The sequence below is a fragment of the Vidua chalybeata genome, chromosome 8 (assembly GCF_026979565.1).
Source record: "Vidua chalybeata isolate OUT-0048 chromosome 8, bVidCha1 merged haplotype, whole genome shotgun sequence".
Taxonomy (NCBI): Eukaryota; Metazoa; Chordata; class Aves; order Passeriformes; family Viduidae; genus Vidua; species Vidua chalybeata.
The window spans coordinates 21,051,063-21,069,695 of record NC_071537.1 but is presented as its reverse complement, the minus strand read 5'-3'; the positions used below and the strand labels follow the sequence as shown (position 1 = coordinate 21,069,695).

The 18,633-nt window shown below is 36.2% G+C and overlaps 1 protein-coding gene across 3 annotated transcripts in view; it reads right to left on the bottom strand.

Annotated features, from left to right (window-relative positions):
• The window catches only part of VCL (vinculin), a 55,362-nt gene that overhangs the window by 15,143 nt on the left and 21,586 nt on the right, over positions 1 to 18,633 (bottom strand). For all 3 annotated transcript variants that reach the window (XM_053948980.1, XM_053948977.1, XM_053948978.1), the window contains exons 3-11: positions 15,754 to 15,904; positions 13,832 to 13,940; positions 11,355 to 11,477; positions 10,944 to 11,104; positions 5,077 to 5,167; positions 4,173 to 4,320; positions 3,180 to 3,333; positions 1,990 to 2,165; positions 784 to 974 (exon numbers count right to left, since the gene is read on the bottom strand). In XM_053948980.1, coding sequence (XP_053804955.1) covers positions 784 to 974; positions 1,990 to 2,165; positions 3,180 to 3,333; positions 4,173 to 4,320; positions 5,077 to 5,167; positions 10,944 to 11,104; positions 11,355 to 11,477; positions 13,832 to 13,940; positions 15,754 to 15,904 — 1,304 coding nt within the window. The remainder of the gene's footprint in view (positions 1 to 783; positions 975 to 1,989; positions 2,166 to 3,179; positions 3,334 to 4,172; positions 4,321 to 5,076; positions 5,168 to 10,943; positions 11,105 to 11,354; positions 11,478 to 13,831; positions 13,941 to 15,753; positions 15,905 to 18,633) is intronic.

Here is an 18,633-nt window from a genome sequence, read left to right as displayed (position 1 = left end):
AAAAAAAATTATTTTTAGCATGGGTAATTTCCTTCATTCACTTACAGATGCTTCCTGCTCATTCATAGGAATGTAATTCTCTGTTCTTTCAATAATACAATAGCAGTATTCTTTTAAAAGAACTCATCATGTATTAAGTCCCAAGACCTACTGAAGAATAATTTTAAGCTAATGCACAAGTAATCTAAGTTTGTAATCAAGCTTTAAATTACTTAGGAAGTTGTCACAGCATCAGACTATCCAAGAATCACTCAGCACTGCTGCCATCTTTTATATTCTTAATTTACTTTTTTTATGAGTATCTTGCCAAGTGCCAGCAACTCCTGAACCAGAGTTATACGGTCATCAAGAGTATAATAGGATTATCAGATCCCCTTTAATTATTTGCATTCTCCTTAGATAACCCAGAAACCATACAAGAAGTGATACTTTTAGGTCAGATTTACAAGTGTTTTTCTCTTCTCAGAAGGACTTAATTATGCAATTTGCTAGAGTAGGTATAAATTCAAATTTGAGGTACAGTATTTGGATAATAAGGAAAGCAAGGAGCAATCTTGTTTTCTCTACAGCACATGTTCTTCCATTCTTTAGCAAAGAACATGAAGAGAATCATGGGCCAGCTTAATTCTGTAATTGCAGTCAGGCCTTAGCTATAACTTTAAGTCTCCACACCAGTGAAGATTCAATGCATCCTCAGCACCTCAGGAGCAGCAGTTTCCACCACAAAAACTAGGAACAGGTTTGATTCTAAACCTGGGGGGGAAATCACAGAGAAACACTTACCTACTCCCCGATCAGCAACTGTAGGATTGTCTATCCACCTCTGAGCTTGTTCAATCTTGCCCTCCAAATGGACAGCTGCTTTAACTGGCCTTGTATTTGCTACAGCCCTGTTTGTTTTGGACTGTAAATTCTGAAGTGATGTAGCTATTTGCTTAGCCAAAGCACGGGCCTCAGGAGAGTCACCTTTCCCACTAAGGATTAACAAAAAAAAAAAAAAAAAAAAAAAAAAAAAAAGAGTATAGTCATAGAAAGATCATTTACAGATTATCCCAAGTTCAGCAGGAAGACACACAATAAAAGGTACTTGATATTTTTAAATAAGGTTGAATTTGACACTTGGGTTGAGACTCTGAGGAACACTTCTCTGCTGTGGTGCCTGGACATTACAAATGTTCAGCACAGCACTGAGGTGGGGGAAGGCATACACTGTCATTGCCCATACTGGTGTAAGAATTGATTTCCCATTTCCATGGCTGTCTTATGAGCAACTGCAGTCATTCAAGATTACAAGCAGAAGAGTAAGATTACAAGCAGAAGAGTAAGCAGCCACAGACAAAAGACTATATATAAACCTGACAAAAGGTAGCACATTAAGACCTACAGCAGCTAAAGCTCAATAAAAACTTGATTGAAGCATCTAACTAATGAAGCAAGAAAAATATTTATTGTTATATTGCAACCAGCCTTAGGTGAAGATCACAGTTTGTACAATAATAATTTCTTTCTCCTTTTCCATTCTCAAGCAACCTCTTTGCAAAACTGATACAGAAATGTGATTTCTGAAAGTCTTTTGTATAGTTTGCAGTTACAGCTTAGAACACTGACAGCAATGGAAGTGGTAGATATTCCACCTTGATATTTAGTAAACGGCTTAGCAAAAACCCATGATGACATCCATCTGCATAAACAAACTTATTTTTTCATTACCCTGTTGTTTCAACCGTACAAACAAGCTCACTTTTGCCTTCAGTTTCCTTCTCAAATATTCCACAGGCCGTAGAAAGAAAATACTTCTATGTAATACAGGTCTGGTTACCTTTTTTTTAAGGAAGCTAGTGCAAGCTAGGCTTTGAGATAGCAATCACTAGGCTGAACAACTAAAAAGAGTTTATTTTAATCATCAGTATTCTGATGTTGCTGCTCAGCAATGGGAACTGCACATGAAAGTCATTCAAATAAACAAATGGTGACAAAACAAATACTTACTGTCGTCGCAGATCTGACAGCTTGGCTGTTAAAGCAGAGATTTCCCCCAAGGAACGAAGAATATCATCTCTTTCTTTAGGATCCTCACAGAGTTCTGCAACTTTCCTTGCTTCAGTCATAATTCCTCGAATATGCTCCTCTCCTTCACTGCCCCCATTAGGATCTGCAAGCCAATTCTTAATAGGAAGAAGTTGTGTACAAGTGAAGACAAAAAGTAATGTTTATTCTATAGATGATTTTATAGAGGAAGCAAATACCAAGACAGCTTTCCAAACTTTATTTAACAGAAAATACTTCTCAAAAGCAATTTCTGTTTTTTAGGTACCATGAAATTATTCTGTTGCCTCGTAGTTTTTCTGTTTTGAAAAAAAAATGTCAAACTAGATAAAAATCCATTCAAAGATTTTACATTCTCTTTCTCCCCTCACCATTTTCCAACAATATTTTAGAAGCAAAATTGAATCACTGCCTTTAGAAACTGGTGATGTGACTTTCAGAAAAAAATGAAAGCAGATGCTCTTGAGTCCAGGGTGGTACTTTCACAGAGCTCTTCCTAAAATGTCCCATTACCATTTCATTTGATACATGTAATATTCATGAATCTTTATATATTGATAATAGACACGTATACACATTTAGATAAGGTGTATATATAGAAGGTCCATTATTTGATGACCACCATAATCACCACTGGGTAAGAGACTGACCATTGAGGGATATTAAGAGTAACAAAAATAAAGGATCAGTTGAAAGAAAATGTCGTTTCATTACCATAATTTCTCTTCTGTCATTAACATAAAGACGTAAATCCTGAAATCCACTCCCAAAACAGGGCCCAAAGAAAGGGCTCTGGTTTTATCCACAAATAAGTCTGTCCAATCTAAAACTCTATTCTTTTCTTTAATAAGATTAGTTTATATGCAAATTTAGAGTGTTCCATCATTTTAATTTAATAACCTTGAAATTTTTAGTAATGCCAAGTAAGTTACCAAAAAAGATCATCAACTGAAGCAAAATTCACCATATGCTGTAAATCACTGAATTTAGGATTTTTCTTTGTTAAAGCAAGTATCCCCTCTATGTTCTTCCTTTCAAGTAACTGTGTTTTGTTTGGAAACAACTACAGTAGCTCAGTGTGACAGCTCTAACAACAGCAATGTTCTGAAGTATTTATTAATCACTAGTGGTACCTGAGCAGCATCAATCTTCTTAGCAATTGCCTGCTTAGAGTTGGTCATGGCCTCCAGCTTGCGGGCTGCATTCTCCACTTTGGCAGTGAGCAAGTCCAGACCCTGGGACACCTGCTGGGCTTTCTGCATAGCCATGGGTGTAGCACCCTGTCCTCTGCCCAAGACACAAAGAGCACCACACATTCAGCTCAGGACTGACAAAAGCTATTTTCTAGTGAAGAGGCAACAAAATCTGTTTGAGTATTCCCAGCAATTATTGCAAGAGATACAGTACTTAATCAGATTTTGTTTTCTCCTTAAGGAAACAAAAAATAACTGAGGAACAGAAGAAGAGATAAAAACTAAGCACCTATTTTCCCTATTCCAGAATGTGACATTTAGCATTCTCAGAAGAATAAACATTTTTTAAGAGTCAAAAAGTACCCAGGACAAAGCTTCTTTTCTCCTCATTTACAGACTGTTGCGGAGAGTCAGAATCTTGAGGAGTTAAAGTCTTGCCACGTATAAGTGATGACAGCAAGTCAATAAAAAAAATAAATACGAAAATAAAATGTCTTAGCTGCCTCAATCATATGACATACAAAGTTCAGAATTTGCCAATGAAGGACAAACAACAACCACCACATGTGATCTAACATCCCATAAAACACCCAAGAAGTAGAATATCCATGTATCTTACACTAAGTGGGGTATATCATCTTTGGAGAACAGACTTAACTGGAGAGATTAAATTTTCCTTTCTGCCTAATTTGGAGGAAATTTATGTGTTAGACAGCAAGCAAACTCTGAATTACCTACTTTAGCAATTCTGATCATCATATTATGTAATTAACTTTTCTCTTATTAAAACATTATTCTTACCAGAAAAGAAGAGACTGAAGTAAAAAAGGTAAAATACAGTTCTGGCCTGCTTTTCCACAGGTTAGGAAGTGACAACTGCAGAGAAAACATTTCAATAGCACAGCAAGTGTCCATCCCAAGTAAGAGCTTTACCTAGCCCGGAGGTCAGCCAGCTGATCTGTCATTTGTGCCAGGGTTTTGCACGTGCCCAGGATCTCTCTGCGCTCTTTGCCTGCACACAGCTCTCCTGCTTTGCCAGCTTCATCAAGGATCTGCCTTATGGCCTGCTCTCCAGCATCCCCTGAGGCACAGGGACAGTCAGTACAACAAACAAGACATTCTGTGACATGTATGAGAAAACTACTGATATCATCACATCACGTGAAGTGCATTGGGTTCAGTTGTGAAAGTACATTTATCAAAAATGGGAATATCCACCAAAAAACAACAATTCACATCCAACTTTTACACCTGTATTACTTTGGCTTTGATTTCAGAGAAGTCCATCTGAAAAGGTCTTTCAACATCCAAATGGAACAGGGCTCTATCGAGTTTTGTTTACTTTTAAGATACATACAAAGGTAAATAAACCCCTTCTATAAGTAAATGCAATTGCAATTAAGCATATTTATGCCAGATTTTCATACTAAAATTTTTATGTCAAGACTGAAAGAAAAACACTTAAAGATATTCTGTTAATGAAATCTCAAGTTCTAAAAATTTGAAAATACAAAAGAAAGGATTTTAAATATTAGCCATGGCTACAATTAAGTACTGTTCAATTCATAAGTTTTTGGGTTTACTGCTGGAATGCAAATTAATGACATGTATGTTCCATAGAATACATATATTTTAGACCATTTATAGAAGCAGCAAAGCCTTCTAGGTCATTAGACAGAACTTGTTCTGAAGAAAGAAAGGAATAAATACAGGCACCTTCAGAATGATCCACTATATTAGGTTTATTAATGCTTAAAGACCATTTTGTCTTAAACAACAGAAATGAGACCTTCAAAAATCAAAATACTTCATGCTGTTGTTTGTGTTTAAATATTACCTGGAGGTGCATTTGGATCTCTCAGCCAACCTTTTGCCTGATTCATCTTTGAATCTATTAAGGCTAAAGCTCTCTTCATGGCTTCAGTGTCCTTTACAAAAGAGAAACCAGCAAAATGATTCTCAAAACAAAAATATCAAAGCACAAGTAATCAACCCAACCAAAGCTTACTAAGGTTCTATAAAAACTCATTCATAAAAGCAGCTCAAAACCCATTTTCAAACTAGCAGGTCATAATTGCTTCTTTCCAGTTAGAATAGACATTTCCATTTCACTCAAAATGCAAAGATTATGCATGCAATTTTAGTGTTTTTTTTCTGTTTCTTTATTTACTAGTGCTTTAATTTCTGAAGTTGCAGCTCTAATAAGCACAAATCTTGGAGTTAGTTCCATTTTACATCAGGGCACATAAGAGTTGTGATGTAATTGGACTATCAATATCTGGAAATTGGCCAGTGAATTTTACTACTTCAGTGTAAGAGGCTGCACATCTGCATTTCTCACCTGCTCTGCTGCTTAAAGTCAAACAGTTACTGTTTACAGAAAAGTAAGACTATGAGCTAATTTCTCAAAGTCTCAGATACGGAGTTGAATGTCTTTGGAGGTAAATATGTGTTTACATGTGATTGTTTAAAACGCTCAACTCCTCTGCCAGGATCAAAGACAGTTTTTATTTCATTATTATGCCACTACTATCCAACACCTCTGGCTGCAGGGGAAACAACCTCCCAGTTCTGAATTCTGTGCACAGTCTGTACATTGTTCATGTGCCATCCCTCCACTAGAGGCCACAAGTTTTCCATCTTACATAAATGGAAGGACAGTGAAAACAGTAACGTGTACCTAAGTAAGAAGTTGTGGAAAAGCCAAAATAGCTTTTTACCACACATATCATGAAAGTAATTTGAAATGCATCTAAGATCTCATGATTGGTATAGAGATGGCAAAAAGAAACCTGGCTCTCATGTAGCATCTGACTCAGACTGCCTATGTCCAATGCTTTTGGAGAGAAGCCTAGTACCATCAGTGATCTGTATAGTATCTTGCTACACCAAGTGCTATCCTGACAACACTAAAGAAATGCCACATTTTTATGGAGTTGTTCATTCTGCATGCTTACTCTCAAATATACAACATTAATGTTCTGACATTTTTATTCAGGCATGTTGGTCTGTCAGCTATTCATAAGGTGCTATAATATAACTCAGCAAGCAACTGAATATTTTTAAAGGCTCTTGAATCACAGCCTGAGAGGGAGCACCAAAAGCAGAATTATTTTCACCTGGATGACTGGGTCTAAAAATCTAGAAACTGGGTCTCCAAACTTAGCGGGACCTGTTGAAAAAGCTTCCGAAAGGTAGGAGATGCAGCTAGGGGTGGGAGATGGGCACATTATTTCAAAAGTCATCTTCTCTATAGCTTAAGAATTGTGCGTTCAATGCATGATAAGAGACAAGCAAATATTCATTGAATATTCAAATGTGTATATAAATCTTACTACCTATGAAGGTAGGCGTTACTGTTTTCTGTTGTTTATATTGTGCTGAAGCCACTTTAGCTTGAAATGAATGGTCTATTTCAGGCCTGTCTACCCAGAAATAATTTGAAACAACAAAGTGAATTTATTAAAAGGCAACAGATGTTTCTTATTGTGTCAATGAGATGGTAGGAGTGGGAGGAGAAAAGCAGTGTTGGGAAAGCTGTCTTTGCCCCTCCCTTTTTACTCTCACAGGCTTTTGTGTTGTCCCAGCTGCCTGCAGAGTTACAGTTTCAGCAGAATTATATAGAAGCCTCTGAATCTGAAGTCTAATATCTGAGGACGAAAATCATAGGCGTTCCAGATTTTGCACTTATGATTTTGTAATTGCCAGCACTGCCCCAGCAGCAACAGGATCCATCTGCCCTGTCATATGGAGTTACATAACTGAATTGTTCTGCAGGGTGAGTCTTGCTATCCTGTGTTCCTCTACAGACATGTTGGGAAAATGTTGTCCCCTTTTCCTATTTTAAAAAATCTGGTGAAATCCTAACATAGCAGTTGAAGTGTTTCAAGACAACTGCTCTTAAAGCACCAATTCTCTCCCCATCTACACAGCCCCAGGAATCCCTCTCAGCTATAGCCTGGTAAGGAGTTTTCATTGCAGTGGGCTGAATGATGCAATAGAAAACTACAATGCACCCTTACCTAGGCTTGGTACAGCACTTTTGTGCCTGCCAGAACTGTGTCTGGTGTCAGATACCCAGCAAGCAACAAATGTATAGCCACACTGAAAGGTCTGGACTTAACAACCAATTCAGGCTATTAAGAAACAAGAAAGACAAAAGCAGAAACAATCAATCTAAAAAAGCACAGCAACTTGCTCAAGGGTCTCACTGCTTGAAAGGGTCTTGATAGTCCTGATTTCTGTAGCTGTTTAAATACTTCATTGCTCTCCTAAACAGCTATATATGTTTAACATTTAACTCTTTGGGATTTGCCAACAGAATATCATTTGCAAGCATGATTTTTTTTTTTAAATCCTATTGCTCTTCTGCAAAAAATGTATATCACTTTATCAGCAAAAATTGATTCTTTCCCTCCTCTCCTTACCAACAGCTCCCCTGTTGCCAAAAGGAAGTTTATTAACAAAATCAGCACTATTACATTTTCAGAAGAGGTAAACAATTAATCAAGTTTAACAACTAGGGCAACACTGTCTGAAAGGAAAAGAGCAAGCTGGATTTGTTCCAAACCAATTCCTAAAGCAAATATTATTGAAGACACTTCTGTGCATCATTTCTGCCAATACCAAGAATTTTGAGCTTATTCAGGGAGCAGGTAGTATTGGCTCTGCTATGCAAAAAAGCAAAATAAATCCTACACAATTCCTTGCTGGATGTAAAACACAGCCTCTTACTCAATAACGTGGTCTAGTCTAAGGATATCTGCATTTCATGACCAAAGAAGGCAATGTAGGAAATAGGCAAAGCCAGTGTTCTGGCAAAATAGACAGCTTAGTCACCATTCAGGGTTCAATCCTGCAAGATACTAGGTATTTCCCAGCTTCTTACAACTGTTAACTCCCTCCAATTCTATGGAAATGAAAGATGTTTGAATTAAGTATTACTTCAAATTCACTTTAAAATAAATACTAACAATACACAAGAGAAAATTAAATTCCTCTGTAAAACAAAAAATTCAAGGAAAAAAGTTCAAAGCTATGAATGAAAAAATAGATACAATTCTTTTCCCCAATATTTTGTCCAAGAATAGTACTTCAATTCTAAAGCACCATACTATTTTTAAAATCCAGTGAAAGCAGAGATTATTGCAATCTAGTAATACAAAATGGTTTACCTACAGCTACAACTCCTACAAAACCTACAACTTTGGCTCTATACCTTGTTCATTCTCCACTATCTCTAGACAGATTGTCATAACTCAAGGTATAAGAAAGTCAAGATAGACTAATAAACATAAAATAAAGACCAACATCAGCAATAGCATGTACTACACAGATACAAATTCAAGGCTGAGCATCCCCAAACATCTTTCTTTATTCCAGAAAAGCATGGGGAAAATCTTTTCTGTCACCACCAGGCACAAAATGCATGCAATAGTGACCTCAACTACAACCAAATAGCTCCTTCACCTCCCTCCTAGCCAAATAACAAGTCAATTGTTAGATATGTGTGCAAATACAGGATAATGTCTGTGATAGGTGGCTATTAGCAAACTAGTTTCTGCTTCTTCATCCCACTGCATTTTTCAGTTCAAATGCCTTGTCACCACTGTTTGGTTAATGCCCAATGCTAGAGTTCCAAATCATCAGGATACCTTAATTCAAAAACAAAATACAATTAAAAAGATCTCAGTTCAGAACAGAATTATACTTTGATTATACTAATCCACACAACATATTTATGCATTAAGCATAACGACCAATATTTTCCATTAGGAAATACTGCTAATATAACAACTGTTTGCTTAATTAAATACTTTATTAATCTGCCCTGCAGCAGTATGAATAAGAATTTCCTAAGCCTAAATTGCCACCTCTTTGCAATAGACATTTTTCTTTACCACAAAAATTTCCAAATTTTTTGTGTAAAACAAAACAGTATTCATATTTCATAAAATACAGGAAAGTTTAAACCAAAAATGAAACTGAATTGAAAAAGTACCCATACAAGACTGCAGTTTTAAGCCTAGACCTAAAGAACATGAACCTTCTGAAACAAAGGAAGGCTATGGCTAAAACACTATGGAACAGACAAAATTCCTGACTTAATAAAGCTTTCTGGCTGTGCAGAAAGCTCTTTCCTGCATGACTGGACCCTTTGTCACTACAGAGACTCATAAATTAACATAAAAGCATTCAGCAAGAATGTGCTGTAAAATTCTGCCCTAACTCTAATCAGATTCAGAAAGAGTCTTAATGCAGATCAGCTTGCAATTACCATTCTCAGTGACAGCCAATGCTACACACAGCTAGACAGAGCTATTATGATCTTTTTAAAACTGTGTGTATATCCATAAGTATAAATGCCAGTGGCACAGCTGGCACACAGAGAAGTGGCACAGCACACAGTCTGCACACAGCACAAAATCCCACAGACATGCTTTTTTTGGGTTTAGTACAAGGTAAAGGCGGAGGGTGTGGAAGAAAGCTTACCTTCTAAAGGTGAGAAAAGGGTAAGAAACAGGACAACAAAAACAGAGATGCATACAGTAGTCATAATAAGGAAGTGATAGTGACAAAATATATCAAGAGGCAAACTAAGGGTCAAGTGCCAAACGACATAGGCCAAAGTGATTTTATATATTGGTTACATCAATGTTAGATTTACTGCTAGACTTCGTTTACTAACCAGTCTGGCTTCTGGTCTCAATAAGTTTTCCATGACATTTATGCTTATTTGTTGCTCATAGCATTAACCCTTAAGAAAAATATCTTCAGCAATTTACTTCTAAGTACTCAAAAAGAACTTGGCAGGAATTTCAGTTATGCAGCTGCATTTATTTGTAAGCCCACAACACCCATGATTCTGTCTGTCAGACCTGTTTTACAGTATTCTAGACACTTCAGCATCACTTCAGAGCAGCAATTAGCTCCAGGTAAGTGGTTGCAGTTACTCACATAGCTGAACACTGAGGTGTAGGAACCAATCCTGTCCATAAGCCAGCTTCACAGGCATCAAACTTACCCAGAAAGCCTCACCAATCTAACAGATTTGAGATAAAACAAAAACCTGAAATTCACTCTCATGTCCAGAATAAAAATGGGGTAGGGAGAAGCAGGGCAAGTGTTCAAGGAGGAATCCCCCAAAATTGACTAAAATTTCTCAATTCCAAGCCTTTTGCACAAGGAATACAACAGTAGCCCATCTTTTCTGGCAGGATCTAGAAGGACAATCTCAATCTCACTTATGAATGCCTAGTTATGAGACCAGTTGAATGAACAGTAACTTTTATACCTAACTTTCCTATGTCAAAAGTTATTATGTAGGATAGTTATGCATAAGGAAAATACCCTTCTCTGAGAGGAATACACTATATTCCATAACTTCCTAATGATGCTGAAACTAAAGCATGAATAAATCTGTCTTCTGTTTGGCCACTGAGTTACTGTAAACCATTGAACTACCTTCAAATGCCACACTAGTTTAACTTTGCTTATTGAGAGAAAGCTCATTTTGAAAGATACCTGAATATATTTATCTCCGAAGATATTTGACCTTGAATAGATTATATGATGCGATTACATAGTGTTACAAAACTGATGCACTAATACATATTTCAGTGGTCTCAAAAGCCCAAGTTTAAAAGGATAAAACACAGTAGACAAAAACTAGACTTCTACATCCACATGTTGATATGAAAATACCTTGCTCGCCCAGGCATCTTCATCCCAGGAAGTGAGTTGCAATACACGAATTATTTCATTTATCTCAGCACTCATTTTCTCTACTGTGAAATTGCGATTTTTCAAGGCCTCTTCTATTCCCTGGCTTTTAGAATTTTTTGTGGTTACAAAAATCTTCATAGCTGTGAAAATACCAGAGATTAGAAAAAGGTATATACAAGATCAATCAGTGGTCAAGCTGACCTTCTACTGTATTTATATGGAACATTTGCTTGGACCATTTTATCTCAAAGAGAATGTAGTTTTAAAACAAAAAGCACAATTACTTGCAATTGATTAGATATCAAGATTATTTTTAATTAACATAGAACATAAGAACTCCAGTTCAAAACAGTAATTCAGAATGGTATTAAAGAACAAAGCAAAAAATACCTGAAATAAGTACTGGCAATAGCTCCTTCACTGTATTCATGGAGTTTACCAGCATAACCCTATGTTCCTGATGAGTTAATTCCTGTTGTCTCTCGTCAATCATTTTGGCCATCTTTGTCATTCCTAAAGATTGAAGTAATTGAACATTGAAACACTTGATATTTCTAAACAAGAATAAGGCATAATGATTGATGAAAACTATATTGAAGTTTAAAACTATTGTATTAACAGCTGTTAATTTAAACACACTCCAGATACTTCAAAGAAGTCACCTATTCAAAACCTAGCCACTAGGTAAAGTAGAAAAACTACTCAAAATTCTTGATTAAAAATACTATCAATAAAATAGGAAAATACTTGAAATTACTGGTTTAGGACATGAAGTCACTTAATGAACACTGGAAGCTGTTTTAAGGGGTGGGGGGAGGGTGTCATCTTTTCTATTAAGATTTGATCCATGCCTTAAGTGAAGGACAGAAAAAGAAAACATCGGGATTTTGTTTGTTTGCTTGGAGGTTCTACCAGAGGTCAAGAACTGTATTTATTTACACTTCATATTTGCTAGAAATATTTTGGTACCCTAGAAGCCTGAAAAGAATTACATTTATTCTAGAGCAGGAGCTAAGACTTGTGAGGTTTACCACACAGTGCACATGGAAACTTCAGACACAGTTTCATAAAAACTTAAGATTATTTAAATTAGTGCTGTTGTGCTCCTGCTCTTTCTCCTCCAGGGTATAAAACTGGAAGGAAGCTATCTATTCTTTGGCTGAATTACCTTTTGGCTGATTAGCATCTTAGGCATCTTAATACTGCCTTCATGACATCACTGAAAAGTAGTAGGATCCTCACACTGACAGCCCAGAGAGGCAAGATGTGCAGAACCATATTTCCTTTTAAATGACAAAAGCCTTAATAGGTAATCATGTTCCACTCTCTACTTCCAACATAAAACCTACAAGCACTTCCTTGACTTTAAGGGTACCTGCCGATACTCCTCTTATTTATATAGTACTCACCTGAATGGTTAAGTTCAAATGCCCATTAATATTACTACAAGGAACAATGATTTTACATTTTGTGGGCATGGGCTGCAGATGTTGAGCAGCAGCCAGCTCAGGCAAAGACAGAGCTTCTACAGCATTCCAGAAGCACAAGGCTCACTATTTATTCAGAATACCATGAGTTTAGAGATGATTATTTGCAATAAAGGTAACAAGCCTACATCTCACTCTAAGAAACTAAGACACTTAGCCAAGACCTCTGTCATACATATATAACAGCAAATTATGTATGTGAGGTTCAGTGAAAAGACCCAAATGCTTGTAACTGAGCCCAACAGAGCAAACTGAATTTAGGGAAAACTTCCATTTTAAAGATATGTAGGACAATAACCACAGAGAAACTAAAAGTGTATAACCAAGTCAAAGAATTGCCCTTTTGATTTACTTTTTCCTATTCAAAATGAGACAAAAACTATTTAATTGAAGGTAATTTCTGATGGGAAATAAAAGTTTAGAGAACATTATACCTCCATATGAAACTTCAAAGTTTTTCCACATCTAGAAACAAGGTCAAGGATATGTGTGTTAAATCAAAACAGGATAATCTACAAACATGCTCTGTGCCATGATAGCTCAGTCATTTATCACCTAGCCACATGACACAAGTATTTATAAATATAAAGTACTAACTAGATTCTTGCTGGTTTTATATAAGCATTCTTAGTTCAGTGTAATTTTAATTCCAACATCTTCCTACACTACCACCACCACATCTCAATTTTACAGAATGCTTTTGTTAAGTACTTTAGCTACTTCACGCTGAAGCTAAAGCATTTGAACTAGCAGATGATATAGATTAATGGTAGGTTTTCTCTAGAGCAATAAAGAGATAGCGACAGCAGCTCCTCACTTACCAATCACTTCCACCACTCAAAGTGTGAGTTAACACAGTGAAGTTACAAGTAGTGAAGGAGCATCAAAGAGCAAACAGAATTTCTGTAACAGCTGGGCTTTTGTGTCATACTTCAAGACAGCTGTTTCTGCAACCTCATTAAGATATTATCATATGACATGTAGCATATACTATTCCAAGAAATTCCTACTGGGCCTAACTGTATCAGCCAGTGCAGACATTTTATCATCTTAATGGATTTTATATCTGTGAGTGCTTAGTTACACAGCTTTTTCTTTTTTTTTTTTTTTTTGTTTTATCCTTACTAATGCATGCTTCCTTCCTTCACAGTACAGGAAAAGTACAGTACATATCATTCATGTGCACATCTCATTTACCAACATCTTCTGTATTCTTAAAAGAGACTGTGAAACAGAGTCATTCTTCCCAATAGAAACTTCCAGAGCAACTGCTTTACCATTGGCCCCTCAAAACTTGGGTGAGGAAGATGCTGGCAGGAGAACAAAGTAGTGGAAAAGATTATACTTAATATATTTATGTAAGACTGGAGCAAATCAAACCTGGCCCTAAATTCTTCGTGTAAGTCACCAGATCCTCCATTGTCTCTACCACTTCTGCCACAGTCAAATATTCCAATATTCCTTTGCAGACACGGATGATTTTACGGACCTAAGAGAGGAACATCCCGTTATTTCTTAGTTAAAGCTCAGTTACACTTGCATTAGAAATGCAGACCTGTTATTAGAACAGTTTAGTGATAGCATTTACTAACAGGACAAATGGGCAATCATAGGTCTGAGATCCTGAGTAAGTTACCCAAATTCCATTAGTCAAATGCTATAATGGTGAGCCAATATTTAATCAGCTTTCCACTACTCAGAAATGCAAAATCCTACTTCCAATGTTTTCACTTTGTATGATAAATGAAGGACAGCATTGAGAAAATAGGTTAGAGCTTCATTTATGTATGCTGTCATGCTTGAAGTTTTACATTGCAATTTCATCAATAAAATATTTAACTTAAATCACAAAGCAAAGCTACATAGAAAGCAGACTTCAGGCTTTCAGAGGAAGTATCATTTACCATACAGCTTTACATATGGATAAAGCATTACCCAGCATACCAGCAGGGAAGATAGATCCAACATCTTAAACTTTCCAGAAAAATCTGTGAAGGCTGTATTTCATTTACTTCTGGACCTCTGCCTCAGCTTTACTTTTTTCAGTCTACATTTGATTCCCAAACAGTTCTCAAGTCAGTAAATATTCTAACCTCTGAACCACATTACTTCTGACATCACTACACACAATTATTACTGAAGAACAAGTTAATTAACACTGAATTGGTATCAACCACATGCAGTGCTTAGCACCTAGAAAAGACCAAAGGCTCCTCTGAAACTCATTTCAGTTTGTCCCAAAGTTATTTTATATTGAAACATAGGATAGACACGTGCCAACTTAAGTACTTGTGAAAAATCAACCATTCCTGACTAATGGCTTTCTTTTCAATAACAAGGAGTTGTCAAGGTGAGTCCCACAAAGCATTAACGTCACAAAAGTCAATTCATTTCCTAAACATTAGAGAGATTAAAAGCTATTAACTTCCTTGAAAGTCCCATAACACTTATATTAAAAACCATTTCAGAGGAACATGCTAACATTGCCATGAGATGGTTAAATGAGACAAGGATACCATGTTAGATTACTCAGAACAGCAAGAAGAGCAACACAATTCCATACGTTAACAAATTGTAGCAGAATTAGGATTGACATCAGCATTTCTAACAGCATGATGTTTCTTACTCAAAAATAAGCAAGACTCTACATCCCCAGCAAGAGCATCAAAACTGTGATTTGTAACAAAAAAAAAATCCAAACATGAGACATTTACATTTCCTTGCAAATGTGGTTTTATTTTGTACATATGAGGATGGACAAAGAGCACTTCTGAGTCAATTTCTGGCTTGTGCAACAGCCAAAACATAGATTTGTGCAACTGTTAGATTTATCTGAATACATCTTCTGCCTGACTAGCCAGACAGTCCAAATTTGCATTACCTCCCATGCCCCAAGGCCAATTAAATTGCCAGAGTTAATCAACCAGACAACATGTTAGAAAGTGGCCTAGGGCTTTTCAATGGATACAGAAAATATAAGGATCAGTAATGGATAAGGTGAAGGGAATACAGAAAAGCATCAGGAAGGTATCAGACAGTTGACAAGATCTGGCCTTTTTGAGCAATAATCACAGGCAACACCTAAACATTATGTCATGCAAAAATGCTCCTAACAAAACAGAGCAACAAGTCTTAAGCTCCTTCTGACAGAAAGGAACACAAAATATGTTTCCAATCAAGCTGAAATAGTCAAAACCTCATTAATCTATTTAATAGTTTGGTTTAACTAATTTAGTTAGGGGGATATTTTAATTAATAATATCGTTGTGCGGCACTTATGTTAGTCAGGCTGGGATTCCTACCTCTGCTTCATCGAATGTCAGGAGCAAGTCTGATGTTCCAGAAAGGATTCCTCTTGATCCATCAATGAGATAGTCACGAGCTGGTACTGAATAAGGATCTGCTTGCAGCATCTGGGCTGCTCGCACAAGTTTGGTGCAGGCGTTCTCCACTCTGTGGAAAGCCAGCAGACAACACTTGCTGATTAGCTTCTGTCTGTATGACAACAGGCTTGAGAAAATATTGGATTTATTTTTAACTTTACTATTTGAAGCACCAGAAGCAAACTGATAATTCTACACCTTTATAGTTTAAAAAGCAAGAGTATTTATTGTATTTTTTCTAACAAAAAGTCACCACCAACCATACAACCCAGTTTTTCAGAAATCACACAACCTTCCCACATAGGGAAGGCTGGAAGTACCCCTTACAGAGCACATAGTACAGTGTCATTAAGGAGATCTCCCAACCCTTACATTCTTCATGACAAGGGCAGGGAACAAAACAGTGATTCTTTTAGGACTTAACAACCAAAGTAACTGTTAACTTTTATCAGCCTTGTATAGGCATTATTATTCAAGTAGTAATTGCTATTGATAAATATTAAATGACAGCTACACATTAGGACAAAATAACACAGTTTTAAGAAAGACACTGTGCTCTGGTCATTGAAGCTGTAGTTCAGGTCTTCAGAATGTTAACAGTCATAGAAGAAGCATTTTAAATAACCACAAAACGTAGTGGTAAGGTACAATGTTCAAATGCAGCTTGCAATTCCAGACATATAAGCAGAAAGAGGATTTTGCAAGATATTACAGTATGTAACTACAGTAAAACAAAAGGTACTTATAATAAGAAGATAAACTCTGAAATTAGGTTCCATCAAACTATTTAATATAACAATTTTAAAATATCAAAAATTGACTGCAATTGAATATCAAAGACTGAAAATGTTTTGATTTTGTTCTTTTATAATTACTTTGTGACACCTTTGGAGAATAAAAATTCAGACTTCCCTTTCCTGTTAGCTATGCTACTTCTGACTGTAGTTATTGACTGCACTTTCCTCCACTGTCTCCCATTTAATTGAAGTCTAGTGTAATACATAAAGCTCTGTGCATGTGAATGCTCATTCAATAACATGAGGGTCCAACAAACATAAAACACTTTTATTATAGCAATGCTACCTCTTATGACCACTTTTGCATGCTTGTCACATAGCCCATTTTCTACTGACCACTTGGGCACACTCTTTCATCATACTTCAATAAAAATACTTTTGGAAAGTTTTAGTTAATCCATTTCCCACCCTCCCACCACGTTCTTTGCGAACAGAAATATTAGAACTTAATGGTTACATCTAAATTTAACAAGTAGAAATAATACACCCATTACCGGAAAACACACTTTTGTCCAGAAAGTAAAGTTTTCAGCTAATAGCTCCCTAGAATAGATCACATTGGACCAGCTGCATAATCATAACCAGCTCTTTTTGGGAGACATCTGCTCAGCATATCAGATGGCAGAGGCTCCTAACCAAGCAGGAAAATGCCGAAGGACTTCAAGGCAGAAAGTGGAAATGGTCTGCTCATCACTATGCAATGCACTTAGTTGTGTAATCAAAGTCAACTGACTTCACTAAAAATTAGTTTTCCGTGCCTGCTTCTCACATTTATTCTTTTCAACTCTGCCAAGACAGGGATTAAACAAATCACCTATTCAGCAGCTTAGCGCTATAGACTCAGAAATACTTAATTTCCTCCAGTTTAATTTCATGGTTGTCTGTTTAATACTGATAATTATCTTAAGGCTGCCTTTTTCATTTGTGAAGACAAGAATTAACATAAACGTGTATTACATCAGAAGTCACCATAATTAATGAAAAGAGTGTTTCTAAAGATTAAAGGTTTTCTTTTACAGTTTTTTAGGGTTGAACCTCTTAAACGTAAACATGAATTTCAATAGTATAATGCCTATTTTGTATAAACTTCCCAATGCACTTAAAATGTTTCAGGAGTGTAAACTGTATACAAGAAAATCATAGTGGTGTCTGAAAATCAGACACATTTCATCCCTGGCAAAGCAGACATGCTAGGAAGCAAAAGATTAGGATTCATTTACTTCCATGGAAAAAACCCAACCAACCAAAACAACAACGCAAACGACGAGAGCCCCTAAAAATGCAATGAACCACTTGTTCTATCACAAGAATCAAGCATGTTCAGAAGCTTCAAATAGAAGTTCATTGCTATGGTGAAGTTTCTAATCTCTGTATGATATTGCAACATAAAAAAACCCAACAACCTATCTTAATAAAAAAGTGCATTTATTTTTGAGGTGTGATTACACTAAAGCTATCTTAACACCAGCCAAATTCTTTGTGGGGAAGACACTGGCCACAATATTTCTAACCGTATTACTTTGGGTAGTCAATCCACTTCATTGCTGTTAAATGTCTTCCTTACAAAACATGAGGGAAAAAAAAGTAGCTTATGCTAAACTATCATTTTAGGTTTTAGGATTGTCCTCTGCCTTTCCCTAAGTATGTTTTCCAGTTTAACCATTACCGTTTAGATTATTTGCAGTTCTAGAAATATAAAGTAAAAAGCAAATATTTTACATTAACAATTATTTGCTAATACAGATATCAGCAGTGCAGCTATAGGTCAGCTACCAAAATAATGTTAACATAAAATAGCATTATTGATTGATTTGTTAAATGAGCTTGTGTATGAAAGTTAAACAAATTTTTTTTCTCAGTGTAAACAAATAGTGTAACCCTATTCTTTGCCTAGAGACTGCAGCTCTTCAGTTCTTTACAGGAGAAGCTTAACAGGTAATAGGAGCACATTGCAAAACATCTGATGTAAATTATATGCATTACTTATACACTCTGGTGATTA